Source organism: Pterocles gutturalis, unplaced genomic scaffold (genome assembly GCF_000699245.1).
Source record: "Pterocles gutturalis isolate BGI_N339 unplaced genomic scaffold, ASM69924v1 scaffold21170, whole genome shotgun sequence".
Lineage (NCBI taxonomy): Eukaryota > Metazoa > Chordata > Aves > Pterocliformes > Pteroclidae > Pterocles > Pterocles gutturalis.
Window position 1 is genome coordinate 107,409 of NW_010143960.1, and position 16,070 is coordinate 123,478.

The 16,070-nt window shown below is 38.0% G+C and overlaps 1 protein-coding gene across 1 annotated transcript in view; it reads right to left on the reverse strand.

Annotated features, from left to right (window-relative positions):
* The window catches only part of WNK1 (WNK lysine deficient protein kinase 1), a 104,737-nt gene extending 88,682 nt beyond the window's left edge, over positions 1 to 16,055 (reverse strand). The window contains exon 1 of the mRNA XM_010084961.1: positions 15,486 to 16,055. Coding sequence (XP_010083263.1) covers positions 15,486 to 16,055 — 570 coding nt within the window. The remainder of the gene's footprint in view (positions 1 to 15,485) is intronic.
* Positions 16,056 to 16,070: the final 15 nt, after the last annotated feature.

Sequence of the window (16,070 nt, forward strand, 5' to 3'; positions counted from 1 at the left end):
GGAACACTGGAGAAAACAAAAAACATGGCAGGTATTTCAATAGGAATAGAAAAAGAGTGCTATTATTTGGAGCCTCCAAGTTACACCATCACCAGTCATAGTCTTATTAGATCCTCTGGGGTAATGTGGGCATGTGGCTAGATACGAATAGCCTGTACTCCTCCACCATTATGGAAGAACTAAAAACCAAACAACACAGTAGCCACAGACGCTTACAAAAAAAGTGAAACTAAACTGATAAAAAGGCAAATTAATTCAGCTCAGTTTCCCCAATGAGAGAGTCAACCCCTCTTATCTTTGATATGTCCCAAGATGCAATAAAGGGCATAGCTCTGACCTCTGCTTGACAGAAGTCATTCAACGCTCAAGATATTTTGGTAGCCTACCATGACTAAGAGACTGTTCAACACCCACAAAAGACAGCCAGCCTATCAGTTATACTTGCTATTGCCAAGAGCACATACCGATGACTCACAGACCCTCAAACTGTAAACCTGACACTAAACTAGAAAATAATTCAGATGAGGTTCCAGATTAAAAACTTCCAAGTGCTTTGACACCAAAGCAAGAGATCACACACCAATATACAGATGAAGAAACACCAACTTTTATCAGAATATGACCCTATCCCATACAACTTACAGAAAGACAGAGGAAAGGGAGAATTGAAGTCCATCACGACTCTGAAGCAAGGAAGTTGCAGACTTTTTAAAATATATATCCATAAGCACCATCAATATATCAGTGAAAAGGATCCTCTCAGTTCACGCCATCTAGACCAATCACGTGGATTCAAACACAACGGAAGTTTTTACTGTAGGACATGTGCAATTCAAAGTCACAAAACCCTCATTTAAAGGACTCCAGAACAGCTTCAGTCTCCCTAACTCCCACCAGACTCCCCAAACCTCTACAGCTGCAAATCACCTGTTTCATACTGACTGCAAAGGCTTCTATCACACAGGCACTGCACTAGTGAATTCTACAAGACAGAAGAAAATGCCTTCTGGAACACAGCATACCTGGAATTACAAGTGAGATCTATGCAGACAAAGCAACTCAACCAGACAATGTTTAGGGGGCTTGGGGGGAAGGGTATTTTGTTTTCATTTGGGGTTTGTTTGTTTGTTTTGGGGTCGGGTTTTTTGAGGCCTGCAAAGACCAGGAGCTCTCAGTGTGTGTCAACTGCATTTATTGTTCCGCTGTCTCAAAGTGTTCACCATAGACATTTAAAAAGTACCCCTTTGAACTACAAAGCTTTTTGAGTGACCAACACAACTCCTCTCCAGGTTTCAGAAGCAGGTGGTCTGACTAGAACATGGACAATTTCCCTGTTTTATTTTTAGTGTAAGTCTAGTTATTGCAAATTTTTGTTTTATTTCTAATTCAGTTTCAGTCCTATACACTGCAGTCTTCACTACTCAAGAAATACAACCTCACTTTACATTAGTTTTCTGCAGAGAAGCTATTTTAAGTTAATGACCATGCTCATTCTCTCATTAAAGTGTTTTTTTCAGTCATGTACTTAGCACTCAAGTTTTTTTATGGCACTTTGTTTCACATTATGCTCAGCAGCCCATGCAACACATTGCATTTTGCAACCAAATAGCCAATGGTCATTGGCAGACTTCCACCCTCCCTTTCTTGATATTATTGGAATAAATCAAGGCTCATCTGCATGTGGATAGTAGCAAAAACCCTCTGCAACCTGCAAAGTCAAGTTAACCCCCTTAATTATCAGTGTCAAGTAGATTTATTATGAATCTCAATGCAGCTGATTCATTGTTAGCTAGGACCACATCAGGTATCTCAGCTTTTTTACTAGAAATCCATATTGAAACACAGATTGAGGCTTATCAACAGTCCAAAAGACCACTGGGTAACAGTCTGGATAAGTGTTCTCACCTAATAAAACTATAAAAGGAAAGAAGATAATTAAAAGATTTTGGTGCAATCCTTTTAGCTGCTTTCAGCATCAGTGGCTGAAACATTATCATCAGTAAAAGAGGACTTCTGTAATACTCTAGAAAAAGAATTAACTTCACCAGAAAAAGGAATTTGCATTTAAGTGGTCCAACTTCATTCCTTATTCTTTCATTGAGTCTAAAACTGTTCCTAACAGTTTCATAGTACAGCTTTATTTTAAGTTAGCAAAATGATTACAGCCCTCTAAACTAACTATTTGGTCACCAACTTGTGATCCCAGTGGCTCCTAATAAACTCACAGCTGTTGGACTGAGTATTTATACACTAAACAACTGACGTATTTCCATCTGGTCTCCACGACAAGAGGATGACTCCATAGGATGGCAAATCACTACTGCTTCCAAACAAAACTCAGGGAAGAGGAAAGGGAAACTGCTGAGTTGGACTGCCCTTGACCCATGACACAAACAGACAACTCAGCTGTCACTACTTATGTTTTGGTCATTTGAGAAGCAGCAGAAAGTATATCTGAAATGAGACACACTATTCAGCTGAAGCTCAGTCTAATACATGTATTTTGTTCCCTTCCTGGAAAGAGATTTGGCTTGAGAAGGAGGAAGGGGGAAGACAAGAGCATAAGGCAAATTCCCACTAGAATTGTGAGCACATTTCCATGGATAAGATTGATTTACCAGCTGGAAAATCTAAGTTTGGAAGATGGCAGCTCCAGGATTCAAAATTTAGATGCAAGTTTAAACCATACTCCTTATTCTTTTACATAGGTAGCTGAACACAGATACAAAATCTCCTTCATTCCAGAAGGCAGGCGGGGGTTAGGGAAAAAAAAAAAAAAAAAAAAAATCTTGTTTTGCCAGATGGCTTATACAGGGACCACAGGAGGATTCAGGAAGGCCAAAGTTAGAAAATAAAGCAAAAAAGCTACATTAGCAACGACTCATACAGTGTTTTGTTGGGGGGGAAGAATGAGAATACTTCCTGAACAGGTAAGAAGCAAGAACAATTACCATTCCCACACAGGAACAAGAAAAACAAAAGATACCATCTCCCTGCATATTATTGCCAGAGAAGATAAAGACAAAACTCGAAGGGAAAGTGGAAAATAGTTTTCTACATCATCCATCAACTCATTTTTTCCAGTCTACATTCCAATGCCAACTTCCTCAGATTTCATACACCTCTTAAGTAATAAACTACACTTAAAACATCACTATGCTTACAGCCTGCTGTTTTTTAACTCCACACCAACCTAGTTAATATGCATATCAGTGGACTCATTACCTGCTATTTATCAGTGATTTATGATGAGTAGTTGCGCTTCTTCAATCTTACAAGTTTACCTAAACCATGTGTTTTGTTACAAAAAGTTATCAAGATCAGAAGTTGAGCAACATATACATACTCTTGAATGTGATACAAGAGTAAAATCACACAACACAAGCATAGTTCAGCAATTCAGTATTATCTCACAAGCTGCCACATTAGAAGTAACTGTTTTCTGACAAGAGGTCAAACCAATGAGGAACTGTAGTGAAGCAAACCTTCAGTTAAACAATTCAGAACACCAACCAGCAATTTGTAATAATCGTCAATAACAGAGCTACTACAAAAAGAATCTGAGGAATTATTTTGTTGATGCTGAAAGTACAACCAGCTGCTTTAGCACAGCTGATCCTGGCATACTTCCTTTGGTTAGCCCAACCTAATCTAAAGCTACTTAAGCTTTCTTCACAAAACTGAACCATTTCTTTGCATCACCTTTTGAGATAACTACTGTTTGCACGAGTGTTAGTTTTCATATGTGAAAAAAGGACTACCAGAGTTCTTGCAGATTCTTCTGAATCAGTTTATCAGCAACCTCAAATTTGAAACCCTATCACTTACATGGTTAAAATCTAAGGATGCTTTCTCTTAGATGCCAAGTAATAATGGGATTTTACAGTATGGGTTTATCAAGCAGAAACCATTTATAGCGTAGGTAACATTAGGAATTTTCCCAACATCTCTGCATTTGTGGCAACAATACTCTGCAAAGTTTTTTCTCACTTTTGTTCAACTAAACACTTTAGAGCTCTTCACCTACATATCTTAGATCCAGAAAGCCTTTTGGAACAGCTAGTCATCTAACACTAAGTAGGCCAAAGATTCTGGTTTGGGACAGATCATAGTGTCATTTAGGTTGGAAAAGTTCTTTAAGACCAAAAAAAAAAAAAAACCCTAACACTGTCTCCAGTTCCAAAAAAACCTCAAACACCTAAATTGTGGTCACAAAGTTTTACCTTAGAGACCAAATGTATAGGTCCACAACTTATTACAAAGTACTAAAAAACCCACAACAAATAGCAACAAAATATTCATCGTTACTAGCTGCTGCCCTTATACACTCAAAGTCTGAAAACATGCATAAAATTATTTAACATGCTCATGTAAACTACACAAATATTTAATCCACAAGCCTGTAAAAACCTGAGAAACAGAGGTATGTCAACAGTAGGTAGCTTATTCAATAAGAGATTATAAACTAAGAATACAAAGAGGTATTTTGGCAAAAAACAGTGAAGAAATCCAAACTTTAGTACAAGTACTATATTAATGATACTTTCATGATCCAGCCATTCATAGCAATGGGAACTTTCAGAATCAATTAATTGTTTAAACTTGACTGGTCCAAAAAACTAAGATTCATGTCACGCACATCCTAAGAAACAAGATTTTTTGCTATTCCTCACTTTTGCCTTGTAAATGCCTTTTCAACTCTCAAAGTTCCTTAGAAGAAATCATTTAAGTCAACAGTAATGACAGATTCAAGAATCTCCAACACCAATGAATTCAGTTCTGCTTAGTTTTTTGGATTCACTCAAATTTGAGAAGGTTTCATACTGGATGGGAAGAAGAAAACAAACTTTTTTTTAACCCTAGTCCCAAGATACAGAAAAGACAACTGGCTGTTTTTCCTATTTGAGGTTCTATCATATACATTTAGACATGCTCAGTTGCACTGATACACTGCACTACTGTCGCAGCATTTTTTTTTTTTTAACTCTCTCCATACATACACAGTTACATGACAAGCCCTATATCCCACTTGATGCATCCATGCAAACTCTTAGGGACACCAATTATAAGAAAAATCACAAATCTGTCAAAAAAAGCAAAAAAGTGAACAGCATATGATATTAAGCTATATTAGTCTAACCTGACTGTAGCAAGTTTTGCTTTATAGGCACACTACCTGAAAAATGAAGAAACTCACTTGGAAAAAATTGTTTCCACTACCCAGACAGAAGGGATAAATTACAAACTATAGGACCATTCTTAAATAGTTGCATTACAATCTAAAGCAACTAGAAAGATTTGCTCTCCTATATAGACAGAAAAAAATGCAGTCCCTAAGCAACAGGATGTTGACTACTTATCTGCTCTGTAAATGAAGCTTACTTGAAGCACAATTGCAACTTGAACCAGAATTCTCTGAGATCTTTCCACTTTCTGCAAACACAAGATGACTACAACTTCAGAGGCCAAAATTCCTTGTTCTTCCTCCTCAGATTTCTCATAATTTATTTTTGTTGCCACCAACCACTGAAAAGCACTGAACATTCAAGCAGGTAGTCTACAAAACCAAAGGGAGTCCATAGGAAATACATGCACATTTTCTTAGAGGAAACTTGAGTATTAAAGACAGTATTTTTATAACAGACTTTCAGGTATAGACCATGCACAATCTCTTAAGGTACTACAGCATTAAGTCCTCAGCAGCAACCCAGAGCTGCTTCACTACTTTTTTTTTGTTCCTGAGGATAAATACTGAACCTCTCAGATACACTGAGGCTTGTATAACAAGATTGCCAAAAGAAATTATACCATCACCTGAAATGGCTCACAGTTGCCATCAAGAGGCAAAAAAAAATTCAAATTCAAGTGCCCTGTGTAATTCCCCTTCCCCCTCCACCCCCTGCCACCCGCTACAAAAAACCTGCATTGCATTCTGCTTTTGAGCCACTTCTCTGCAGAAAAAAGCTCAAACTGCATGCAAAGGAAGTAGAAAAAACCACAAAAAACATTCTAAAACTAAACTTGTAGTCTTAATTTTGTATCAGACATTTCTGCAGTGTCTCCATTTTTAGCATGCTGTTCCCGGCAACCCTAACAATTCACTAAGCTCCAAATCACAATAAATGCAAATAAAAAACATGCCCCCAAAGTCCATTCTACATACTGTCAATCTGTACTTGTCTACATCCAGAGAGGGAAATAGTAAAAAAAAATTTCAATTACTTTTCAGACAGTATTTCTTACTGTAGGATATTTGTCTGAATGGACTGGTTCTCAAGAACTCTCCAATTCAAGTTTAGTCTCGCTTTTCATATTTTTTCTTTAGGGAAGACTCAAAGGCTCCAAGTCCAAACCAGCTATAGCAAAACAGAGTACAGTAACTTAGCATCTTGCATTTTTACATAGATACATAACTTATACTTCTCAAATGAGAGCATACTATAAGCAGCTCAATAAAGAAAGAGAAACCAAAAATAGTTTTATGTTGAAAAATATCTGTAGAAATAAAAGCCTCACTTAAAAGAAGCAGATTTGAAAACAGACGTGGCAACATTTTGCAATACTTAAGCAAAACCTGCTAACAGTTCAGAAATTGCCATTAACAGATGCATATTACGTAAGTGTGCACAGATTTGCAGATCCTTAAGATAATCAGCCTGAATTGCTGAAGCTTTTAATAGCAATATTTGTGGGTTATTGTTTGTATGTCATTAGTCTCTGCCAGGACAGAAGCTGTCAAAATACATTCAGATTGGGGTCATAAACTTGCCAGCAACAGTCAGCAAAGCAGAAGCAAGTCACAGGACTACTCTAAGAGAAGAAAATGTCCAAGGAAAACTGGGTAACACCATTAGTTGAATAGTCCTAAACTATAATGAGATTATACCAACTGGCCAAAACCAGATAAAATTCACATAATTGTTGGTATCAGCTTTGTACTATCTTCCATTTAGCTTAGGATGCCAACATAGTTGTCTCAGATTTACACCAATTACAAATATCAGACTCCTATTCTTTTCAAATTCTTCTAAATGGTGGTAATAAACTCTCAAACAGTTAGATGAGTTTTTTCCATTTGTAGCTTTTTGCTTTCTGTTGCTAGCCCCAAATCTACCAGAACCCACTATTTTTAGCGACTGACATAATGAAATCAGGAATGGCTGAAACCAGATGATCCAGAACAGCTAAACAGAAATGATAAAGATAGATGGTCATCAAGTATAAACATATTTTTTACAGGATTTCTAAACTAAGAATGAAGGTAGCAATCCCAAAGTTTATGCTTATACCTAAAATGATAAATCCAAGCTTGGTAAGTTTGCCTCCCTGCGTGAGCTACAATGAGCCACCCTTGTAAAAGTTGCTTACTGCTTTACATAGATATTGTTACTTAAAAAGCTTCCAGGAGACAAAAAAAATAAAAAAAAAACCGAACAAGTCTATTTTTCAGCAGGCTGCAGTTTCCTTTGCTGAAAAATAAACTAAGAGCACCTTAAGTTGCTTGTGAGCCACACAAAGTAACAGAGTACTGCTAGGAATTACCCAGGCAAATCTGGAAGTGTTTTAGAATAATGGGGGTATGTGCAATGCACCTGTCACCACCAGGTGAAAAGTTCAGAATATGTCTGACAACCAAATCTGAATTCTCCTTGTCAATGTATTCCATCCCAGTTATTTTACTCTGGCTTATTAGACGAAAGATGATTTGGCAACACCTGTGATGACCTTGTTGCAAGGCTCTCCTTTGGGGTTGAGAGGATAACATCACATAGCACAGAACATCATTAACACAAAGTTTTTCCTTTACTGCACGAAGTTAAGGAGTATTCTGCACCCATAAGACAAGAAAGAAGTGAGCCATCTCCCTTTCTCAAGGATGACCTCAAGCGAGCCACAGATTCAATCCTAGTCACCTCTTTACTTCCCCTGGCTCTCCCAAGGGGAATGATGAGGGCAACCAAAACCACCCACTGAAAAGTGATGGTATGACAATTTCCAAATACGCTGAGGAAGTTGGAAGTAAGGTAGAAAGAAGCAGTATCTTGAGTAGAGACATTTAAACACTGTTTCAGTACATAGTCTGAATCATTCTAGAAGAATACTAGCTAGAAGAAAGCCCTGGAGACTGTAAGCAGCTTCCAGAAAAATACTTCTGAAGCCATTATAAAAAGCTGAGTCTCATTTGTTAGGACAAGAATTATAACACCATATTTGAAAAGATTTTCAGATGCTTCATGTTAGATAAAAGCCTTCAACTGCTCCAATAAATTGATTTTCAAGCAGAATTATAAATCCAGCTATTCAGAACAGGAATTGTTTCAACTGTTTTTTCCAGATACAGTGTACACACGTCATGATTTAAGTTAAAACCATAAAATCATATCTAAAATTTTAAGAATCAAAACCAGTAACTGTCTAACATCTGCTATTAAAAAAACACACACATCCTCTGCCAAGAGAAAGTCTTATGCCCAGCTGTGGAAGCACTGCAAACTTGCACAATATTTATTCTTTTTCTTATAGCTCAAATGTTGCAGTCATTATGTCTGCATTTCTGTTTTTCAGAAGTTAATCACTCTCAAGACTTAAAAGAGGCTTGGAAACATGAACTTAAAGACTGAAACAGAAAAACACTCAACTTTTATTTCAGTTCAGACATGATTTGGAAGAACCAATTAGTGATCTCAAAAAAAAAAGTCTCTAATCTTCACAGGAAGTGAGAGTTTCTGAAGAGACACATGACAGGAAGCATCAAGGCTGCCACTTCTTAGCATAAACTTTGATCACATGCAGTATGAAGAACTTGGGTGACAGTAGGAGCTATGCTGTTTAATAAGCTGCTGGTATGATAAAAAAAAAAAAAAAGACAAAATAAGGAAAAGGACAGGTGGCCTAGAGGGATGTTGCTAGCCAAAAGGTACTGAATCTGCACTGTACCATGCACTGCATCCATGGAGACTATAACAGATCTATTACTGCTTGATTTATTTATTACTCTGCTAGACAGCTCTCAAAGGACTCCATACAGGATGTGTCCAGGGACTTTTATCAGGCGGGCTTCCTTTTTCCCCCTTTTCAAAGAAAGATTATAGCCCTAATACCTTTCCTTAGCCCTCAAAAGTTTAGTTATGAAGCTAAGCATTTTTATTTTAAATCATAACAGCCCAAAACAAATCTCACTTAAGAAATTTAATTCTGCTGCTCTCAAATCCACCTGAACTGACAAATAAGAACCTGTTTATTTCCAAAAGAAATGCTGCATTTTCAGAATGTACTTACCAAATTGTATTTATTGCCTTGCAACCAGCCAGTTAAAAACTGAACCACAGCCATCTCCAAAACTGATATCCCTTTGAGATTAAGATTTTCCTAAATAGAGGTTTCCTAACAGCTGCAGGTCCAGAAGGTATTTTAAAGTGCCTTTCTCTCTTTCAGGGTCACCTCTGTAAAGTCTGAGGGAGCCTGACCACTGTTTATACTTCTACAGGTAATTAGTCTGGCTCCTTTCCCACATCATTTATCAAGTTGTCAATTATATCAATTACAGCACAAAGGAGAAATTTTCACATCAGAGATGTAAAGCTAGTAAGTACCAGTAACTTGTTCCACCCTATGACATGGAAAACCAATAGGAAAATTTACTGCACAAAATTACAAGCTCCCTACACATTCACACTTGAAGACAATTGGAAATCCAGTGTAACCTTAAGGTATTATAAGCTAATTACACACTTTTAGTTTTGCAGCTTTTTGCTTTCAGTATTTTGGAATTTGTAGAACTGAGAACAGAAAAAGATATAATAAGGAGAGAAGTTCACAGAGAATGTCACATGCCTTTATTAATCTACATTTCTGATAATTATGCATCTGACCCAGAGGCAGTCATGAATGGGAGGCACACTACTGCTGTTACAGTGGCTGTAGCCACAGATTGTTATGCTCACAGACTAATAGAGTTATTTTAAACACTGATATGAAGTACATGGTAGGCATGGGAGTCACCATACTGGATTAGACTTGAGCTTGATCTGTTTCAGTAGAAGCTTTATACAATATATTTTAAAACATTCAGAATTAAACCACAGTTAGAGCTTTCAAAAAATGAATATATGTTTCAGGATGTTGACCATTCCTCCAAAACTAACAGAATGTAATTGTTTTCCAACAGTACTTAACAGACAGATGAATTCCAGGTCCACACTCCTCAGCTTCCTCTTACTACACAAATGTTTTGATCTAGTTTTCCATTTTGCTTTAATGTAGCCATACAATTGTGCATCAGAGCTAGTATCTTTGCAGTCAGGCCTCCTAGTGAGCAATATTCAACTAGCTCAAAAAAAAAAAAAAAAAAAAAAGACTACAGGATGCCACAGTTATGTGAAACAAGACCTTTTTTGGTTGTCAGACTTGAACGTGCAGCTTCTGAAACATTCCCAGCTCAGCCAGTCCAGAAAGCAAAGATATTTTTAAGAATTATACTTTGATTTCAGTAAGCTGATATTTATCATGTTGAGTCTGCAGTGGAGTCTATACTCCAGAGTATAGAAACTACATTCCATTGTTGTCTGCTGACCTAAATATCAGTATTAAATAAAACTTTTACGTCTAAGAGAAAAAGATAAGTATAGCTAACCCAAAGTATCACTAAAAGTGAAGACACACATATCCAAGCAGCTTCCAGTATTGTGAGTTTTAAGTTAACTTCTATATATCGTTACATTCAGAAAAAGTCTGACATATGGAAATATTATTTAGCACCTCAGTAATTCCTGTAATAAAGTGACAACCAGTTGCATGATTTTTACCAATGCACTACAGAATCTCACGGTTCACATTTGGTTATGGCATTATGTTTGTTCTCAACTGTTTTTTCATTGCTACTGCCTCCATAAAGAAAAATCCATTTGTAAGGTAGAGTATTTGTACACTACATTTGGTCTATAGTTAACAGTCTGCAACAGAATTCCATACATGTAACCTACACTAGTTTCTTACTCAGAAAATTTATAACTAAAGGTAATAAAATTCACATTCAGCTTCCCCTCCAAGTACAAATTCACAGTCAGCTTCCCCTCTTCCCCAAACAAGTATAACATACTCTTCTTGCACCACTTTCACCTCTCAAACTCATTTCTTATCCTTAGTAGCTCTACCTCGCTTACAGACAGCCGTCAGCCTCCTTTTCCCCTTGAGCAGCTCATGTTAAGCACAATAACCTGAGTAACACTGCACTAAAGCCAGAGTAAAATGGCAAAGTGAAATACCAGCAAGAAGATGCATTCATGAATTGTGACTGCCGACTGACCAACCTACCCTTTCTGTCAAAGAAATACAAAGGACAGGTGTGATACAGCACATACCACACAAGCAGTGCTGTTCTCCAGCGCACGCAGTTTACCAGGAATGCATTTTCAACTAATGTAAATATCTTTCCACTAACAGTTTCTAAATCATGCTTCCTTTAAAAGAAGACACTGCCCAAATGAAAGATGATAAAGTCTTCAAATGCCTGACAATACATAGTTCAAAAAAAGAGCCCAATTTACCTTTCTTATCATCAAACGCACCTTTATATTTGAAAAGTTACTGATTTGAATGACAGAGCCCAGACTAGTAACTCTAAACACAAGATTCTGCAGTCCAGCAAGTGACTGAACCACCCTGTATTGTTCTGTAACCAGACTTTAAATTACAGTCTTGACCTAAACCAACTCACACTAAAACAGGGACCCAGAGGATGAAACATTACCCCTAAGATTTGGCTTTTACAGTCAACTATGTGACTCTTGCTACCTTTGGCCTAAAAGTATTACTTGGCATAGATAAACTTCATGCCACAGGAAAATGCATCACATTTTAGCCACAATGTTACCTGAACTGTACACGGATGACAAAAGACTTACTGCTCAGAAATTTAAAAAGAAAAGTCTTTAAAAAGACTAACCAGTAAGACAATTGCACAGGAAGAGTTATTTTAAATTGCCAACTTCTATTTACTTAAAGACCATTAAGGCAATAACCCTAATACTTCACACAATTAATGAGATGTGCTAATGACAACAGTAGGAGGCACACTTGACTCAGAATAACTAGAGATGAATATATACAGCAGGATTGAAAGCTAACACTACACTAACAATTTCCTTGCAGCAACTGAATCTGAGCACTGTCCCCAAGCCGAGCTCTTCACAGCTTCGCTACGCTCACAGCAGGGCAGATATTTCACATTTAAATACCTGCATTTAGTATTCAAACTAGATTCAGTTACAATTTGCTTCATAGAGACAGGCCACAAAGCAAACTAGGATAGCCCAGTCACACCTTCACTAGGGTTTTGTTATACATCTGTAAGCAACCTTGAAATACCCGACTCCTTCAAATCAAGTCTTCCCATATTCCACAGATCAAGAAAAACTAGAGTCTTGTCCAGGAGATAGTAACAACACCATTAGGTCACCCATAGATTTTCAGTTTTCTCCTTCTATTTCCTACACAGTACATGAAGCATAAAGGGCATTACAAGGCAGTTTGAGAGCCTTCTTAAGAATATGGAGGAATATTCTCCAGAGTATCAGCAGTAACTTGGAAACCCAAGCTGCATGTGATAAACACCACCCAAACTCCCTTCCAAAGGAAGTGTATTCATAGTCTCAGATTTCACACTTTATCAGTACAGAGAACATATATAAAAATTAGGTATAGTTCCATTATTCAGCATTAAAAAAATTTGCCAGAGACCATCACAAAGTCTTCTGTGCTGTCCTTGATCCACAAGATTCCTACTACGGAAAGTGCTCCAATACTTAAACACTGTAGCTCTAACAGAGTTGAATGCAGCTGGAATCTTGCTTCCTTCCAAACAACAGAGATTTTAAAGAAACTCAAGCGTTCGTGGTACTGGAAGAGCCTTAAAACAACACAGGCCCAAAGACTCTGCTAAAGTACAAACTGTTCTCACTCCATTCTGTTATACATCTTGCAATCAAGAACTGTGATACACCCTTATCAACTTTGGACAAGCCATGAAAGGAACAATTTAGTCTGCATAGTCATGCTAAGCAGCCTCATTCTGGCAGCCCTACAGTAGCACTGTTTAGAGACTCTAGAGAGATAGGACACCTAGGATGCCTACACTTGCTAGCATGAATACAGAGAAGAAAAGCTCTTCTACTGCTAAGGAACATTATTTAAATACAATTAAAAAGAATCATCAGTTAGTTAGGGTTGGCATAATATAGCATGGAAGAATATAATTCACATTTCCCTAATAAAATATTTATGCTTTGAAGGTTCACCAATCCTCAAACCATGGCATTCTGGAAAACCAATGACATGTAAGTTTCAGTCCATCTTTGTGAATCCAGATTGTATTTTGAGACAAATCAAACATAACAAATATCACTAACCTGTCAATAATTATATTTTCCTAGAGAAAGAAGAGGATGTATCCATCATACCAACAAATACCAAGTTCCTCCTTTTGTTTCTTAATGCAAACAATAAAATATCTTAAAATATTTACCAGCTGTATGTAGAGTCTAGCTCCTCTAGCAAATACTTTTAACAGCTATCAAATTTATATTGTTGTTTCAAAGTTGTCATTTTGTACACATACTCTTCTCACGTCAGGAAAACTAAAGCCTTCAGAATAATCCAAGCCACAAGGGACTCCTATACCATAGTTAACCTTCAAGCAAAACATCAAATATTTCCCCCTTACAAATATTTTCATTCATGCTTTTTGCAATGTCATTTTAAATACTACTCATTAAATTCTTCAATCAGCTTAGCAACATACCCTCTATAAATTAAATTACTCTAAGGAAGCTGCTTCTTTAGATAGTTTGTACACTCGGTACTGATGATGATTAAGAGACTTCAACAGAGGCAATGTTAGCGCAGTGACTGATGCCATGCTGACTTTAGTTTCTGTTCAGTAAGTATAGTGTAAAGATTAATCGATTTCAGGGGTTAAAGTCAAGGAACTCCAAAATTGCGAAGATGAAAATTTCAAATAAAAGTCATATAATTTTGGTGGATTATCAATCTCCTCTCAATTCAAACTGCACGTGAACAGTTTAAGCAGAGCCCAACACTGGATAATTTTCTTACTTAAAATTAATGCTCAAAAGAAGACTACAGTAACTACACAGCTAGCATGGAGGAGCAAGGCATACTTAAGGATCACAAAGAAAATTGGAAGCTTACTTCCACAGTCAGTAAGTACAGAATAATGTTAATAACATAATCAACTAAGGTACTTGTAGAATACATGAGCAATCAACCAAAAGTGAATATGAACACAAATCAAGAAATCTCTTAAGTTCTCTCAGTTTGACTGGGATAGATATAAAATTGCTTTTGAGGGGAAGAAAGTTTTGAGGCAGCTACTGCAATCAGTCATTCATGAGCAGCTAACTGCTTACAAACCCTTCCAAGATTTCTGGGACTCTGACCCAATGTTCTTTTGCCTGTCCTAATTGGATGGGAACGCACACAACAATACAGCCATACTATATGAACCCCTCTATAGATTGCACTGAAACCAAACACTAAAAAATAAGCACTATCCTTTTAATTTAATGCTGAGGCTTTGAAAAGTAGTAAACCAGGCATTTGTTCCTGGTCCTCCAAGATCTTCCCGCTTCTTTTAAGGTTGCTGCACAGTACCCAGTGTCTCACACAAGCTCTGACTCACATGGAACCAAGAGTGTTCTTGCCATTGTTAGACTGGGCTTCTACAGAACTCTGGCTCTGCTCAGACCAGAAATTTGGTAGAAGAGCAGTGTCTTAGTCCTGGTTAATCTGCCAGCCATTTTGAAAGGTTAAACTTCAGGGGTTTTTTTAAAGCTTCAGAAACAAAAAACAATCACTTTCTTCCCTATGTCTGTATCAAGTGAGAATCCTAGAAGTTAGAATGAAAAAAATAGCTTTGCAAAACTAAGTAACGTGATGCACTACATTAATTCTATGTATATTCTCGGGTTACCTCCCACAGGAATCCACTGCCACAAACATAAAATGTCTGAGAAATTAACATTTTAGTATTTTTTTCCTAAGAAAAACACCTACACAAATTTCAAAAAAATTAAGGCTAGCTCAGGTTGACATTCACCTATATTGCAATGGGCACATTTCCATCCAGCCTCTCTGAAGCTGTGTACAAGTATTTTTATAATTCTCCAAGTTACCTTTTGGAAGCATAAAATGCAAGATGCTACACAAAACAGAACTGTAGCAGAGTTTCTGATGATAAAGCTAAAAAAGTCCTCAGAGAGTAGAGAATTTGAAAGAATTAAAAGACAAACTGACTCCAAGGAACGGTTACACCTTTCTTTTGAAGGCGTGCCTGAGGTAAGGTCTGCAGTTCCCTGTCTGAATAAAGCAGAACTTGAGCTGATGGATTTTTACCTCTTTTAAGCACATGGCCTAGCACCTGGGAGAGTGACTGTGCTTTGGTAATTCACAATTTTTATTTACTTTACCTGAAGCTCACACCAGGCAACTTCCACAGTGGTATCCGTATCCAGTCCTTTATACACAGTTTTGAAAGAGCCTCTTCCAATCTCGATGTCAAACTTCAGGAAGCGGCCATCTGGGGAGAAGCCCACTGCCTTGGTCTCAAGCTCTTCGATGTCTTCCTGCTGTGTTCTCCGCTCCTCAAACTCCCGGCTGGCAGCTGATGCACTGCCAGCGGCACTGGTGGCAGGTAGTGCCGTTGCCTCGTCCTCCTCCTCCTTGGGCAGCAGTGGGGCAGCATCCTTCGCGGCAGCAGGCTCCTGAACAGACTGTCCTTCGAGGGGATGCGGGGCAGGCTGCGGCGGCTGCTGCAGCAGCGAGGGAGGCTGGGCAGCACTGACAGCGATGCTAGAGATCCGGATGGCACACTCAGGAGGAGAGACCAACGGAGCGGCGCTGCCTCCCGAGACAGGGGCCGAGGGCGCTGCGGGCTGCAAACTGGGTAGCTCCAAGGCCGTAGCATTGGAATCGCAGATCACGCTACGGCGGAAGAAGCGGTGCTCGGTGGCTGCAGCTCCTCGGCTGTCCTTATCCATGGTGTGGCGGCGGCG